Consider the following 17,609-nt stretch of genomic DNA (forward strand, 5'->3'; position numbering starts at 1 on the left):
CCATCTGAAAGAAAAAGTTTCGCGTTGCTTATTAAAATAAAAATATTTTCCTCTAAATTCATATTATTAAAAAACAAAAATATTAGTAAATAAAAATAAACTCCACAATTTGTTTTATTATTTAAAACAAATTCCATCCAACCATGGCGGATCCACTTAGTCTCCTCCGTCAATACAACATCAAGAAAAAAGATATAATCGAAAAGAATTCGCAAATTGTTTTTGGTGAGTTTTCGTGGCATAAAACTGTTAAAACTAATTATCTAAAATATGGATCTGGAAAAAATGGTTCACTCAAAGAATATTATTCACTCGAGTGTTTGCTGTATTTACTACGCAATGTTTTGCTACAGCATTCGGTGTATGTTCGGCAATGTGCGGCGGAAGATATACCCGCCGTCAATCGGCCAGATCGAAAAGAATTACTGGCCTATTTGAATGGCGAAACTTCCACATGTGCTAGCATTGATAAAAGTGCTCCACTCGAAATTCCCACACAAATTAAAAGACCACTCGAATCCGATGGTTCTGGTCCAGAAATATTTGCCAAAAAGGCACGTTTTGAAGATATGCAAGTCCAAAAGGTACGAGAGCAATTAGCAGCTCGTTGGTCTGTTAATAGAAAAGAAGCCACAGTTAATGTGGACAATATTAAGTCTTTGTCCGAGACAATGTCTGTGGAGAAGATTGCTGCCATTAAAGCCAAACGATTGGCAAATAAGAGAATTACAATCAAACGCCACGACAATGAAGATGTCATGGGAACCGATATGCGGGCAATTCTCGATTTCGATGTCGATTCCACCAAAGACATTATAAGTCGCGAACGCCAATGGCGAACTCGCACCACAATCCTCCAAAGTACTGGTAAGATCTTTGCCAAGAATATAATTGCCCTTTTGCAGGGAATCAAAGCCCGCGAAGAAGGTCGCAACAGACCCCCACAAAATATTAAAGTCCCCGAACCAGTGAGGGTGTCAAAACCACAACAACAACTCGCCCAATACAACAGATACGATCAGGAAAGATTCAATCGTCAAAAGGAAGAAACCGAAGGATTTAAAATCGACACAATGGGAACGTATCACGGAATGTCGTTAAAATCTGTAACAGAAGGTTCGAGTGCGCAAAGAAAGACCCAAATACCCAATAACTTTGGGCTGGACAATAAGAATCCAAAAGTTGTTCCGTCCAATGCGCCGAAGAGGGTTTCTAGAACTCCCATTATTATCATACCTTCAACCAATTCAAGTTTGATAACAATGTACAATGCAAAGGACATTTTACAAGACTTGAAATATGTCTCCACGGAAGAGAAGAAAAAATCTGGGTATTCACGAGACAATGAAGTCTTGTTGCAACGACGAAAGAACAATACAACCGTTTCTTATCGAATTATCGACAATCATCAGAAACTTGCCCCGCACGATTGGAATCGAGTTGTTGCTGTATTTGTTATGGGACCCGCTTGGCAATTCAAAGGATGGCCCTGGGATGGTAATCCAGTGGAGATATTTTCGAAAATTTGCGCCTTTCATTTGCGATTTAATGAGATGAAATTGGATGGAAATGTTGGCAAGTGGGCGGTTAATTTATTGAATTTGTCACAGACAAAAAGGCATTTGGATAGAGCAGTTTTGATGTCGTTTTGGGAGAAATTGGATAAATACATGTTGAAATATAAACCAGAATTAAAGTTTTAATACAAAATATGATGCAATCAATGATGATGGTTTTGGATTGGACACCCTTCAGAGAGAGAGTTTGGGAAAGTAGTTTGGAGATCTACATTTTGAACTCGTATTTCACACACCAACAAAGGAATAAGGATTTTTTTTTCGTTTGTTTTAAGTTCTCAATTTTATATTTTACAAAAAAATGTATTTAATCGATTTTTTTCTTTTTTTTTTTTTCTTTTTCTGTTTGAATCTATAAGACAAATAAAATTATTAACAAAAATTGGTGTTTTTTTTTTATTTTCATAATCATAGTAAATATTCTAGGTTCGTCTATTAATTGAGGAGAGTTTTTTTCAAAACTCAACAAACGCCAAAAATTTAAAAATGAGAGGTATCAAAATTGTTGGCATAACCAGCGCACAAGATGACGAAATAAAAAAAAGCTAATAGTTTTTGTTCAAAAAAATATTTTAGAAAATCGTTTTTTCAAAACTCAACAAAACCAATACAAAATGTATGGAGGTTTTGCAAAACTCAACAATATACTACGAGGTTTTGCAAAACTAAACCAAATTACATTTTTTTGCCAAACTCAATAAAGTTTGCCTGTTGTTGGAAAGACTTATCTTTTTTTAAATATCAAATGTTATTATTTTAGTTTTTACATGGGTTGATTGGTTTTAGTTATTCATTGGTACATACATTAATATGCATAAAAGGTTATAACGTTAGGTAGAAAAAATTGTACTTTTAGATTTAGATTCAGAACAAAAACAAATCGTTCCAAATCTGAAAATAGAAATTGAGCCAATCGATTAGCTTTGCAAGAAAGAACAACTCGTTTCTATTTTTTGAAAATTCGGGTGTGTATTCAAATGGGAAACAAAAAACCTTCCCCTGAAAAACTTGAAAAAAAGTTTGAGTTTATCTCAACGAAGCAACTACAATATTCCTTTTTTTTTTTTTTTCAAAATAACAATTTGCATGACAATGTTGATAAAAAATACTTGTTTACAAATTTATATCCTTTTTAATGTTATTGAAATGATTCATTAATGAAGACCAATGATCGGTTTTGTGTCTGTTTTAAGATAACATTCTCAGTAACTTGATCGTTAATAATGTTGTCAAACTACAGACTATGCGGAATTGCGGATGTTTACTTAACAATCCGAAGTAGTTTTAAATATCAATCTTTCATCAGAAGTGGATAATTTATTGTTATGTAAATAAATATCGTTTCATTCAAAGTGATATAGCTAGGCACTTTTCTGAAGATCGATACCAAGAACTTGGGTCAACCCGACATTGAAATAAGGGAATAAAGCATCATCATAACACAGTGATATTATCCACTCACTTAATTTGATTATTAAATAATCTTTAGGTTAATAGAAAGTTCAATTGAGGACCTTGTATCAAAAGTGGGGCAGATCCATATTTTAACCCTAGGCAGATCCAAACTTTAAAAAAATCGCTGTGAAATGGACGGATTTAAGCGACCCAAAAAAACATGGACATATTTAACATATTTAACCCACAGATCGGAACTTTTTTTTTAGATGTCTGTAACATTGAAGTCATCTTGAAAACCTGATGTGATCGGGAAAAAGAGCTTGGGTTTCAGCGACAAGACATAATAATATTCATAATCGCACACCCAAGTCAGAACTTTTTAAAATTTTTTTTTTGACTTGTAATTAGCCGTTTTAACTCTATCTTCCATCAAAAGCACAGAAAGGTCATGAAAGGAAGCCATTACTCCTGTTCTGTAATTCTATCAATGGCGATAAACATTTTTGAATGACATAAAAATCATTTTATTTCATATACAGGGTTCCCTGTAAAGAATGGATAAGCCTGAAATGGCTGATAGCTTCACTTATGACCAAATAGAAAAAAGTTTCTATCGCAACCAGTTTAGAAAATTAGCTTTTTTCGTTTAGTGAATTTTAAGTTTCATCATCACGTTTTCATTTACCACAACCACGAATGGGGTTGTGCTTACCCCCATCCATGGGGGTAAGCCTTGTCGTGGCGGATATTTTTTTTTGTACCTACTTTGCATTTAAAAAAAAGTTAAAATTTTTTTCAAGAATCACAATTCAACAGTTTTAACATTTTTTTTAATGGTAATGTGTAAAATATGACTTAAGAAAAAAACCAAAATAATTTCAAAACTTTTTTTTAAAGAAAAAGTGCAACAGTTATAAAAACTTTTAACTTCTTATTTATGGAGTGAATTATTGTAGAAAATTATAAAAAAAAAAAGAAATTTATAAAATTCATTCATTCGTGGTTCTGGTGAACGAAAACGTAAGATGATGAAATTTAAAATACTCTGATCGAAAAAAACCCAATATTTTCTAAACTGGTTGCGATAGAAACTTTTTCTATTTGGTTTTAGAACAGTCATAAGTGTAGGTGTCTGCCATTTCAGGCTTATTTATTCTTTACCGGACACCCTGTTTAAAGTGAAATTGCTTAAAAATTTTGAATTTATGAACAAAGAAATTATGATTTTTAACGAAATTCCCTTTATTTTTGAATGGTATACAATGGATTTTATAGTCATTCAAAAAATTTATCGAAATTGATGAGTTACAGAACGGACACAGGCCAGATTTTTCTGTAGTTTTAGCTCTCATTGCCAAACAAGCACAACACACATATCGTCGAAATTGCAAAATTAGCGGAGATTTATCTGAGATATTTGTCTTTGGTTTTCAGTTGGATGTATTTTTATTTATTTAAATAAAGAAACAAAATATACTTATTAGGGATTGGATTGTGCTTGCGATGGTGAGCTGTATACTCACCAAATCAGATCAAGTTCAAATATTACAACCACCCTGACTAAGCCTGTTGTTGTGGCCTAATACTAACCGTGCTCCCATTAATCTTTTTATGATATCTCTCTTATCTATAAATGTTCTTACAGTTAAAAAATGAATTAAGTATTGTTTTAATTGTAGAGTTTTGGGCTAATCATCTTACCCGTTTTACAGTATCCTATAACGTGTATCTCTTACGAAAAACTTCGATAGTAGACAGGATTTTGCCTATGATGCTTTCTTTCCTTCATATCTATATAAAAAATAATGTTAAAAAACAAACTTTTCGATCTAAAACAAAGTCCACAATAATTTTAATTACAATTATTATATATATATATATTTCTTTTAAATTTTATAACAGTTTTTCAAGACATTCATTGAAATATATTTTTTTTTTATTTACACTCAAAATAATATGTGATGATAAATTTTGAAAAGATACCTCCGTCGAACAGGTGTCTCAACAAAAAGCCCTTTTATGTGAATGAAATGTATCTAGTTCCTTGTTCGTTTGCTGCCTGTTGTTGGAATGCCATTACAATTTTGCTCTCTGTATTTGATTTTATGCAATTGTAGCCCGTTTAAAAGATGCGTTTGGGCATATTATATATATGTATCATCTTATTTACATTTAGTACAGTATAACGTATATTTAACTTAAGCTTTACTAATGCAGATCTACAACTATTATGCTCTTGTCAAATCCATCATCAATCAAAAGAATCTCTGCACTCGTGGTCTCAGAAATTTAAATGCACCATAAAGAGTGATGCCTATTAGGCCATATTTGAGTGTGTATTTGCAGATTCTGGTACTTATACTGGCTGGAGGTATCTCCAATATGGCTGGTATCTGGCTTGGATTAACTTTGCCCCAGTTTGCTGCAATTCCATTGGCATGACCAATTCCCACTACACCCACCACACGTACTGGCCTCGATGTCCCATCTGGTTGGGGTATGGGCAGTGCGGCAACTTGCAACGAATGACACAAGAAGAGATCTCGTTCTTTGACGAAAACATCACTAAATGCAGGAAATTCTCCTGCCATTTCTTGCATAAGTTTTTCAAGTAAGTCACGTTGCTTGCATTCTTCGACTTCTTGGATGCTAATGGTCTCTGAAGAGGTTAGTCGCCACACAAGCTTCAATGTTTGGCGAAGTGAGAGAGCTCGCAGAGCTCTCTGTAATGTTATTCTTATTGGACGGTCACCTAAATGCAATACGCATCCGGGAATTTTGTGAATCTCTTCAAAAGCACGTCGAAACTCGCCACCGGGTGCCATTCCAAGTTCTTTAGCTAACTGTGCGCTCATATGCAGCAAAAGGATGAAAAATATTCCATTGATGTAACCGTTTGTTTGGAATATGCTGCGGATCTATAAGAAAATAAAAAGATGCATGTAAACAATAATTTTTAATAAATAAGGCAATAAGCTGAAATCGCGAAATTTTTTAACGCAATTGTGTTTTTATTTGTATTATAACTATATGCTTTTAAGTTCTAAAGGCATTTTAAATACAAACTTCACCACAAATGCATAAAAACGATAAAAAAGATAGAATTTTGTTGGTACAGTGGATTGTCTAACAAATTAAAAATAAAGCTCTATTGTCGAAAATTGAGTATCAAAACGGTGCGACAAACACTTGTGTTCTCACCAATGTTCACATCAATAAATGATTCGTCGTTAAAAAAACCTTCTACTGTTTCAAATACATCGGTTTTCTTTACGTCGTTAACAACAATGAGAAGCTTTTAACTTTAATCGAAAAAGGAACAGTCTAGCCGACGTTTCATAAAAAAACGAAAATCAAATGATCCGCCAAGCATAGAAGGGAATGAGGATTAATGATAGGACATTTCAAGATTTCAATGACGTTTTGACCACTTCAAGGAAGGAGGGGTGTGTTTTATGAGGCAGTAAAATATTACCATTTATGGACAAAAGAAAACATGTCCACTGGTTAAGCTAAAAAATGGGATCCTATGTATTTTAATTAATACCGAGGCATTTTGTTGGCTTGTTTTAAACAAAAGATCCCTTCTCGTGAGGCAGCTATCTGCTAACTAAACTACACACTGCCAGACAGTCATGACTACGCTCGTTTTTGAAAGCGTAAAACAATTTTCACGGGATGAGCATTCTTTCAATTCAATGGCAAGCATTTTGAAAGATCTTGTCATAATATGTTCTGAAGTGGTGTTCCCCTGAGAATCGGACACCGTATTGAATTTAATGGTTTATACTATTTATACTGGTTTATACTATTTATCTGTAAATGGCACAATTAATTTGATTTTGAATGAAATTCAGATAAGATTTTAAAATCACTGACATAGAAACACCGGAAACCTTCTACAAAGAATGTCCATCAGTTTTGCCTAGAGTCCGAGAAAAATATTTCCTAGCTCTATTTTCCCTCTCATTGTGGTTTTTCCTCTCATTGTGGTTTTTAAAACTTCTTCTTTTAAATCATAACCCCTTGTTTGCAAGTGGAAAATTTTCATTTCGTCAAATTATACGTAACATTACCTTAGCTAGATTAAAGTTCTTTGCTTCTTCCAGTAGTGTTTTCTCATCGAGTTTCAAAATGTGTATACGTGAAGGGCACAGTTCAACCATAACAACATCTGGACGAACGTTGCGAATTATCTTAAAAAAAAAAAAAAAACATAGTAAAATTAGAATTTCTTTAACTTTTTTTTCAAAAATAAGAAAAACATTTTACTTACATATGAAACATCATCTTGTGATTCTTCACTAAAATGAGCCGTACCTACAAGATACACTTTACTACCAAATGGAGTTGTTAGCACCGTCACTGTGTGAGGTAGATGTTTTTCAAATTCCTCAATATCATCATAAACATGAATGGAATTTCTCTTTTCTACAGCGACCCCATTTTTAGGTGGATTATTGCCATTTTCATTATTTATTGTTTTCGATGGTGATGATGCTGATTTAGCTGGTGAAACTGGTGATAATGGTGATGTTGCTGCTGTTGTCGATGATGGCTCTGGTGATATATTCAATCTTTGTTTGCTGGAATGTAAAAGTGATTCGACCTTTTTGCGGCGTTTTTCACTTGATATATCATTATTTGAACCTCCACCACCTTCGCCTTCATCTGATGACGACTCAACAACATAAACGGAATTTTCATTTTCCAATGTGGAACTATCACTAATTTCTATAATTGACAAGTTGGGATTATCCGTTTTGAATATTGTCTTATTTGCCAGTTGGGATTTTGGATCAACCTCTTCCGAATTGTCGGTTGATTCGGATTGAATAAATTTATAGCTAGCGTTTTTTGTGTCAATGCTTTTTGAATTAAATGAATCGCCATTACTTAGCGCTATATCTAAATCGGTGGAATTGTTGATGGTTGAATTGTGGGTGGTATTATTGTTGGCACTCTCTGTTAAGAAATTGTTTGTATGAATAAAATTGTATGATTTTTATAATCACTCACCATTGAACGAAGTGTACGAGGAAAGATCCTCCAAAGCACTGTTGTAAAGACTGCTAATGTCACCGGTTTCATTGTGTACTGGCGTTCTATTCGTGTTCCTACTCATGACTGCGGATCTTGTATAATTATTATTTAAAACCAACTGAAAGTATAAATAAATAGGTACAAGGAAATATAAAACACTAAAAAGCAATTATTCAAACAAAAAGACAAAAAAATGTTTTCATTCCTTATCGTTGAAGTTGATAAGTCTTTGTGTCTACAGAAAACAATGATTTAATATTGAATTGATTCTGCTTGATGCAATTGTGTGTATCACACCTATCACATCACATATTATTGGATGCCAGTTTTAAGTTACATTAACCTTATTTTTGTGGTTTTTTATTTTGCACAAAGTAATAACAAATAAAATAATGGCTAGCGGTTAACACGCGTGAAAGATATTTATCTCGGAAATATCATCCTTTTTGACGTCGATGACCTAGTCAGTAAGTGTCAGGGGATGATGAGGAAGCACATGCGGTTCAGAATCCATGAAAAAAGACGCACGCAAAAAAGGATGAGATCTGTAGTCATGCTGAAAAAGCAGCCCATTAAAAAATAAAACATAGGAATACCGAATAATAAAACGGGGGAAGAGACAATTTTTGAGGGATGCTATTAAATTGGTAATCGAAAAATCTACACAGCCTGTCCTAATAAAAACGGTTATATGGTATGACGTATGAAGGGATTCATATTCATGCTTAGACGGCGATCTTTATCTATTGTTTGTTTGTTGAATATTATTTAGCAACTTGTGCCATTAAAAGAAAGTATTTACAATTTTACAAATTTTCTTATACTTATACATATTATTAATGAACATTTAAAAGTATATATAACCAAAATTTTTCTTTTAAATTCAAAAATAGTTTCTGAAGTTTTTACAGTCAGGAAGGCTGTTGAATGTTTGAAATCCCATGTACTGCATTGTTCTTTGTCTCCTTGCTGTATGGTAGAACATTCTTTCTTTTTGGTTGATAACGATCGAATATTCGCCCACCCGACCGTTCCAGATGAAAAAGATAGAGACATATAGCGTCAATTCGTTAAAGTACGTATGCCGTAATTGGACCACTGGTTTTGTTGTAAGGCTAATAAAAACAATGATCTGAACTGGATCACTAGGAAAATAAAACACAGCTAATATAAAGTCAGGAGAAAGTCTGCCCCATGAATGGAAACTCGACATAGATGCCCCATTTAAAAAGGAGACGTTTTGAACTACACTAACTACAGAGGTGTACGTTTTCTAAACTCGCATAGAAAATTTCGTCGGCTGTACTTGTCCGCCAACATAACGTAAATAGGTTTAAGATTGACATCCCTTTCATAACAATTCGAACGTTCAGTAGCATTATGGGATACATTTTTCAAAAATCCGTCCAACTCCTTGCTATTGGACTCGCTATTAAATGACGAGGTGGGAGTTTGGCGTTTGAGGAAGTTAAGGCACGAAATCGAGTGTTGTTTTCATCAGCATATAAAACAAAGGAGAAACATTGTTTTCTAGTTTTATTTGGTATGTCAACATGTAACAGAATAGGCTAATATGAATATTTTTAATTATAACGAGAATGCGTTATTGTGGATGATCGCAAACTCTTAATGTCTATAGCCAGTGAGTGGATAAAATTCAACGGCAAGCTATACGGTCTACAAAAAGTTGAAAATTCATTTTAAGCACCACCGACCAGCCCGACCTTTTTTTCTATCGAACTTAGATGGCCAATAGGTAGAGAATGATTTCGTCGACAAAAGTGGGTGTTGACCTTATCTAACTTGATGTCCAAAGGTCAAGACAATTATCATTAAAGGACTGTTGGTTGAGGCAAGGATCCCAAAGTAAGTAAGTTATTTATCTAGTCATTTACCAATTGGTGAATGCACTTGAATGCAGTGTTAGCGTAGGGTGGACGAAGTGTCGGGAACATTCTCCTATCTTCTGTGACAAAAAATGCCTCCTAAGCTAAAAGAAAGGCTCTAAATCGCGGAGCTTCCAAGCTTAATCGAATTAGAACTACATATGAAGATTTGAGGAAGTCAGAAGTTAAAAATACAATCTCTCAAAAAATAGAACACGATCGACTCCGTTAGTATTGCCATGTTCAAAGGCGAGATCCTGATAACCCCGACAAAAATGCAACATTATGCAACTTTCGAATACGACAGCGAATTAAGAAGAAAGGTAGGCCTAAAAAATCCTGGTTCCAACAAGTGCAAAAACACCAGCATTCAGTTGGTCTTGGAAATATACAAAACCGGGAGGCTTGCTGAGGACAACTCAGGCGGATCAATAGTGTGAAACAGATACGTGGGAGATTCATGATCCCTCCACATCGTGCTCATAACAGCGCCAAGTAATAGGGTGAAGGAAAATTCAGTGATATCACACATAAACTTCAACAGTCTCAAATAGCACTTTTGGGCACTTAGAATTCTTAAATAGAATATTAATTCCAAAACAAATAAACAAATTTATGAAACATTTATTTTATATTAAGAAATAAATTGTCAAACACAAACCAAATAGTCATTCATATCCTAGAACACCCTGTTGCCTGCGTGTAGTGAAATAATCTTTGTTTTATATTTCACCAACAACAAAAAAAAAAAAACAAATAATCGAAAAGAACATAACTTTGTGAGATAACTCAAATCTGTAGGTTTCGCAATGACTGACAATTCTCAAATTTATGTAAACGTCTTCTTTTTGATAAAAATAAAACATCAAAGCATAGGTTTTTTTTTTGCTGAATAAGCACGACCAACAAACAAAAAAAAATCCAATAAATTTAGCATGAACCAATGCACTTGACCGTGCTCATAAAAAAGTGGACCAATTTCAATAGCAATTCGTTTTCTTAAATCATTTCAATAAAATCAAATGATTAAAAATAGAATCAAGTCACTTTTTTACACGAAATAGAATAATATAGAAAAAGTGTAAACACACTACCTTCCTATTAATAAATTGGAATTAAGTATATGTAATTAAAAAACTTATATCGATAAAAACAAAATAAAACGTCACAATTTTTTCATAATAAATATAAACATTTTCATTTAAAAAACTTTAAGTATTAGTTACTTATGAATTTAGTATAATTTTAAATCATTAGATACTTACATAAAAATATATATTTTAACAAAATAAAAGAAATTTTTTAAAAAGAAAAACAAAGTTTTTCACATTCGGCTGCCTGTAGCAAGCAAATACACGTACACGTACACAATTTTGTGCGTTTTGACAATTTTCTTTTGAATTTAATTTCTTTTAAATCATTTGTAGTAGATTATTTTGTTCTCTTCTTTGTTCTCTTTTGTCATTTTAAGGGCTTGGTTAAACTAGGGCGATTGTTTTGGTGTAGAAAAAAAAGCTTTTCTGCAAAGGAATCACCACACCGGAAAGATTACTGCTAGTAGATGTTTTGGTTTATCTAGAACTATCTATCATCTACTCATGCTCTTCTTCCCGAGTAGATACGATTTGTATTGAATTCGTTGAAAGTGCGTTCCATACAACATACGGTACGGGTGTACCGTAATAGTACCGCTACCGCATACATTTCCGGTGTGGTCTCTCCTGAACTCGTTATGGTAGCGGTAGACGTAGAACGGTACGTAATATTAGGGATATTCACGATTCGATGCAAATGGTCTTGTATCGTTGTAAAAGTGTAACATTTTCTTAAAATAAAACAACCAAATATACAGACTTTACACTTTTTTTTACACTTTTACTATACCCCAACCCTATTGCAAAAATAAAATACAATGGTGCAAGATTTGTCTATTGTAGTTGTAGTAAAAAACAAAATTTTGCATTTTTACACTTTTTTGTTACACCGGATCGTGAATACCCCTACTATAACGGAAATTTTAGGCGGAAGAACACACTGGGAGAAGTATTACGAACTTTTCCATCATCTGTACCGCTCTCGTATACTTTGCTGGTATTCGATTACCTCAAGGCATTAGTCCTGTTCCATTGGAGGTGGTAGTTTACTACTAGTAGATGTTTTGGTTAATCTAGTACTATTATCTACTCATTCTCTTCTTCCCGAGTAGATACGATTTGTATTGAATACGTTAAAAGTGCGTTCCATTGAAAATCGCTAGTAAAGTACTAGTAGTACTTTGCCACCTCCCAAAGGAACAGGGCTATTCTAGTTTGAATCGAGTAGCGCAAAAAGAGAACGTCAAAAATTAGTTAGGAGAGACGGAAACAATTGAACACAAGGAGTGTGAGAAAAAAGAGTCAAATGGAGAAGATAGAATATGTGCTGTCAAACGAAATGATAATTTTAAACGAAAACCGTTTTAGGATAATTGCCTGTTTCGACCCATATGAGATAATTTCGGAAATTAATCAAAATCATTTCATTTAACAGTTCTACTTTTTTTCGGATAGAGCATAGAGAAAGCATATGCTGGTCACACTTATTTTTAAACAATCCTGTACTTTCCAAGCCATCTAGTACAATATTCATGACAAAGTACAATTCACAATAGTGATTTTAGTGAAATGTCAAATAAAAATGTCAAAAAACTGTGACAAGTGAAGTGCAAAGACAACACAAACTGTAGAGTAGAGTTGCACGTGCAAATACAAAATAATAAAAACTTGAATATAAATGAAAAAATAAGTTTATAATAATTCTAGGTATAATTATTTCATATTGTTCTTATGTAAAACCAATAATTGTTGTTTATTAATTTCCAGTAAAATGCATTCTCCATCTATTGCAAATCCAAAAGAAATCAAACATACATTTCTCAAAAATAATCCCAAATACAAAGAAATCGATGAAGAAAAACCAGCTCTAGGTGATTTCTTTTCAATTGACGAAGACGAAGATGAAATTTGGGTAATGCAATGTCCTAAAGGAGAATCAATTTCCTTCCTTAAAGACCAACAAATCAAGTTACCCGGACGCAGTAATCATAACAACTTTGAAACTGTTGCCACTGAATATTCTGAACCTATTCTTCATGCATTCGGACATAAAAGTAAAAAAGGTCACAACGCGGTTAAAATTCTGCCTGTGAAAGGAAGCATAATAATGCGAAGTCGTCTCAAAGCTATGCCACCACCAGAATCATCTCCACCAGAAGCTTCGCCAGTTAAAGTACCAATGCCAAAAGGTATTAAGGAACGTCATCCATTGCATGGAGTTGATTTCGATAAGAAACTTAAGATTCCTTCTCAAATAGCAAAGAGATTAAAGGAATTTTATGATTTACCTACAGAAACGTTGAAGGCGAAGAAGAATAAGTCTAAAAATAAAGAAGGTTTTACCACAATTGCAATGGATAGCGATGGTGAAGTTGAGTTGGTTTTACAGAAAAAACAAAAGAAGAAAAAGCGAAAGCATTCGCGGGGAGATGAAGATAATGAGGTTTCATTAAAAAAGAAATCAAAAAAACATAGTGAGATTGAGAATGTTGCAGAAGATCTGCAATGGATTCAGACGTTATAAGAGATGTAAATAAATTTTATTTTTATTTTAAGAAAATTATTTTGAATTATTTATTTTTTTTGTCTTTGAATTTTAATTATGGAGAAAGGTTTCTGTTAAGCACGATTTATCTACAGGTTTCAATGAAAGTATAAAAGTTTTTAAATTTTGGAGCAAACCCGAAACTGTTATAAAGGCTCTGTGATGGGTTTTAAGAATGTTGTCATTGTTTAAATAAAAAACTCTTCTTAAGTCAACAAAGTTAAGATTTTCAAACACAAAACTTAACAGAATAGTACCCTTCTTTCTGAAAACAGTAAAACTAAATTATTTTTTGGTTACAAAACAAAAATCCAATGAGTTAAATCTATTTTGGGTCTCCCAACCCTGCTCTATGTATTCAAAAACGGAGAGTGCCAGTACTTAACACTAACCAATACGACGGAATATTAAAGTGTTTAAATCAACAGTTTTTTCATCCATTTAATTGAAATACTGACATTATACCCATAAACTGAATATAAAATTGGTATTTTGGGAAAGGTATTTTAAATGGCACATGTATGAGATTGTAGGAACTTACTAATAACCTCTTCGAATAGTATAAAACACATATATGAAAAACTTTTTAACAGGCTCCAGGTCAAGTATGAGATTTACAAATTTTGCAGTTCCTACTGAAGGCAATTAGAATTTATTTGGAGAATAATGTGCACTAATAATGTAGGTATGATATAAATTAGGGCTCTTGATTCTACCCGGATAATACCCGGGTCCAATGCTACCCGGGGACCCGGGTACCAAAATACCCGGGTACCCGGGTACTCGAAATACCCGGGTACCCGGGTCCTCAAAATACCCGAGTACCCGGGTTCCCGAGTACCCGAGTATATTCAACAGCTCGTGTAACCAAGTAGATACGCAAATAAAAAATTTAGTTTTTTGTTTTTTCTTATTTTTTCATATTTTGCTATAATTTATTAACCTAGTTGACACTTTTAAGAAGTTTGTTTGGCATTGTTAGTTGATAACTATAATAAAAAATATAGGGCTGCCACTTTTAAAATTGGAACTTTTATAAAGCAACCTTATTCCATAGGTAAAATTGGTACATGACCAAATTGGTCATATCTTTGTACTTTGGTTCAACCAGGAAACTCTTTAAATGCCAAACAAATTCCCAAAAAGTGTCAACCAGGTTAATAAATTATAGCAAAATAAAAAAAAAACACAAAAAAAAGTTTTCTTTTACGCGAATTTACTTGGTTACACGAGCTGTTGAAAACACTCGGGTACTCGAGTATTTCGGGTACCCGGGTGCTACCCGGATATTCGAGTACCCGGGTACCCGGGCGGGTCTTCGGGTACCCGGGTTTCAAGAGCTCTAATATAAATAAAATGCACAACGCTCGCAACCACACCAAATAATCGTATGTTATTTAATTACAATATTGGCACTGTGATTGTATCGTCTAGAGACTGCTAAGGATTAGATTTTCGTAAAAAGAATTAAATTAAATTGTCATCCATATTTAATTAAAAAGAAATACAATTTTTATTTATAAAATATTGTTTATTTTTTTTTTTTAAGAAAAAAATATTTTTTCAAATGTATTTGAGCTCCAAAGTGTTTTTAAAATAATAAATTCTAATTGCCTTTTGTAGTTATTATTAAGCTTAAATATTGACCCAAAAAGTGTAAAAGTACAAAAGTAAACATTTTTGAATAATTTTTATGACGAAAACAGGTCATAAAAAAGATTCGTTCCTTTATGATATTGTTTTTGAAGAATTTCAACCCTTCCAAAAGCCGTTTTTCTTAAAATAAACTAATTACAAAAACTTTTATAGAAAATCACAAAAAGCGCTTTAAATTTGTTAAAAATTTTGGTGAAGCCGTTATAAAATGTGTGTGTGAATGAATTTATGTACGCGAGTTGCATAGAAACTTACTACACAAGACCTTTTTGAAATACACAAGTGTAAGTGATTAGAAAATCCGAAAAGATTTAAAATGTATAGGCTTTAAGCCTAGTACGCAGATCGGGAAAAAACAAATTTTATCTCTACAATTTTAATCGCTACAAAACATTTTTTAATTATGCTCAAAATTTTGAAGTTGGAGAAACTACCTAGGGTAAAATGCCCAATCATTGGCACCTTAAGCGAATGTCGCACCAACTTTAGTTCGCAGTTTTTTCCATATAGCATAAAACTATTATTTATAATTTTGTTTGAAGTGAAAACTTCTTTAGTATCGTAGTGATTTGAAACAAAATGAAACAAATTTTATCTCTACAATCTTAAGCTCTACAAAACATTTTTTAATTCTGCTCAAAATTTTGAAGGAAAAATCAATTGATCAGAACTTTTTTGTTTTACTAAATAGATGAATGAAATTTATACAGTAGATAGGTAATTAAAAAAATTATAATTGTGCAAAATTTCAATTAATTTCATATTCAAAATTCCGAGATAACGGTGAAAAGATGTTCTTTTTCTAAACACGTAATACCTTTTGATCTAGAGCACATAACAAATTTAATTTAACTTTAATACGCATGCTGCTAATATTACCTTTCATTTGATATATCACACATAATGGTACGTGCTCTACAAGTTATATAATCTTTAATTGAAAAACTTGAAAAATATCTCAAAACACCTGTGGTCCGTTCTTTTATTGAACAATGTTAACTATTGTTGTTATGTCAAAAAAATCGTTGTATTTGTTTTTGTTACATTTTGTTACAAAATGTTAACTTTGATTTAGGAACGACTAAATGTTACATTTTGTTGATCTGTCAAAAGAAAAATTTTTGAGATTAATTTTATGAATGAATAAACAAGAAAAAATTAATTTGGTACTGAGATAATTCTTTTTAATTGAATTCTAAGCAAATTGAAACAAAAATATGCATTCAATAATTTCAAATATGGAAACAAACAAGAAATTCTCTTCTCACCATTGTATATATATTTCATGAAGTCGAATTTAGTATTAGTTCATGTCGCCACTTTTTTGAGGTGGCGCTCAGTGTGTTTTTTTCATACAAATTCTGCTTTTTCAAGTCACCACTAGAGTTCCTAAGATCACAAGATTAACTGTTGCGGACGCCTGTTGCTGCTGAAAAAGAAAAAAAAAATTAGTAAACAAACAAACCAAACGATAATTATGCAATATAAAATGAACAAACTTACCTTAAATGACGAATCCTGTTCAGCGTTACCACTTGCAGAAAAAAAGTCGAAGTAGATTTGAAGAAAAAATGGAAGTAAATTGAGAAAAATCGAAGTAGATTTCAAAATATTCTTTTTTTTATACAAATCTATATAAAAAAAATAATTCTATTAAATGTAGGTATTTAAGTTAAATAATTTAATTAACAAAAACAACTAAAACCAGAAATTTTAATTCTTTCAAAGCCCATATTTTCGGTACAAACACATTTCTTTACATTATTTTATAACAATTTTTAGTCAAATATTTGGTTTTCTGAAAAAAGGAGTAGATTTGGCTCATATTTTGATCATTTGAAGTAGATTGGAACAGATATTTTAAAATGAAGTAGATTTCGATATTTTTGTGATGGTGCGAAGTAGGAAGTAGATTTAAATTTTTTTTAAAAAAAAGAAGTAGATCTACTTCAATTGAAGTAAAGTGGTATCACTGATCCTGTTCTGCGGTAGGGAGTAGGAAGTACCTGAAAGAAATATAAAAGAAAAAAAAAAGGGAAATACCTTGAAAATATTAAATAAATTTAATACTCACCAAGTTGCTGCCATTTTGTCTTCCTTCTTCGTCCGTGTTGTTTTCAGAATGTCAATCATGAATGTCAATGTATAGACCTTTGACAATTTATTTCATAGATTGGTTACCCATAGATAATAATGATCGAGATGATTAGCTTTCCAATACTGGAATATGATTGGTGGGAAGGGTAACTCGGTGAAAAATGTAATAGGGAGAAAAACTATGGTTAATGACACAACCGAGGTTAAATTAAAGGTATCAACGATTTCTATCATCAAAAATTGCATGAGAACCGTTTTTACACCAAAAGGGGTGAAATAAGAATTCGTTTGCTATAAGTGTTATATTTTTGTT

At 32.5% G+C, this 17,609-nt stretch overlaps 3 protein-coding genes across 3 annotated transcripts; 2 read left to right on the forward strand and 1 right to left on the reverse strand.

Annotated features, from left to right (window-relative positions):
- On the forward strand, positions 1 to 1,956 carry LOC129915871 (parafibromin). The gene has a single exon (XM_055995568.1). The coding sequence runs from the start codon at positions 144 to 146 to the stop codon at positions 1,701 to 1,703; it is 1,560 nt and encodes a 519-aa protein (XP_055851543.1). The 5' UTR covers positions 1 to 143; the 3' UTR covers positions 1,704 to 1,956.
- Positions 1,957 to 4,825: 2,869 nt separating this feature from the next.
- LOC129915407 (traB domain-containing protein) lies at positions 4,826 to 11,301 on the reverse strand. The gene is made up of 5 exons (XM_055994922.1): positions 11,170 to 11,301; positions 7,995 to 8,136; positions 7,252 to 7,940; positions 7,052 to 7,171; positions 4,826 to 5,893 (listed from the first exon to the last, which is right to left on the reverse strand). Exons 2-5 carry the CDS (start codon positions 8,098 to 8,100, stop codon positions 5,231 to 5,233), a joined length of 1,578 nt encoding a protein of 525 aa, XP_055850897.1. The 5' UTR covers positions 8,101 to 8,136; positions 11,170 to 11,301; the 3' UTR covers positions 4,826 to 5,230.
- Positions 11,302 to 12,584: 1,283 nt separating this feature from the next.
- LOC129914574 (uncharacterized) lies at positions 12,585 to 13,558 on the forward strand. Its single transcript, XM_055993898.1, has 2 exons — positions 12,585 to 12,705; positions 12,766 to 13,558. Exon 2 carries the CDS (start codon positions 12,770 to 12,772, stop codon positions 13,520 to 13,522), a length of 753 nt encoding a protein of 250 aa, XP_055849873.1. The 5' UTR covers positions 12,585 to 12,705; positions 12,766 to 12,769; the 3' UTR covers positions 13,523 to 13,558.
- Positions 13,559 to 17,609: the final 4,051 nt, after the last annotated feature.

The sequence above is a fragment of the Episyrphus balteatus genome, chromosome 3 (genome assembly GCF_945859705.1).
Source record: "Episyrphus balteatus chromosome 3, idEpiBalt1.1, whole genome shotgun sequence".
Classification (NCBI taxonomy): domain Eukaryota; kingdom Metazoa; phylum Arthropoda; class Insecta; order Diptera; family Syrphidae; genus Episyrphus; species Episyrphus balteatus.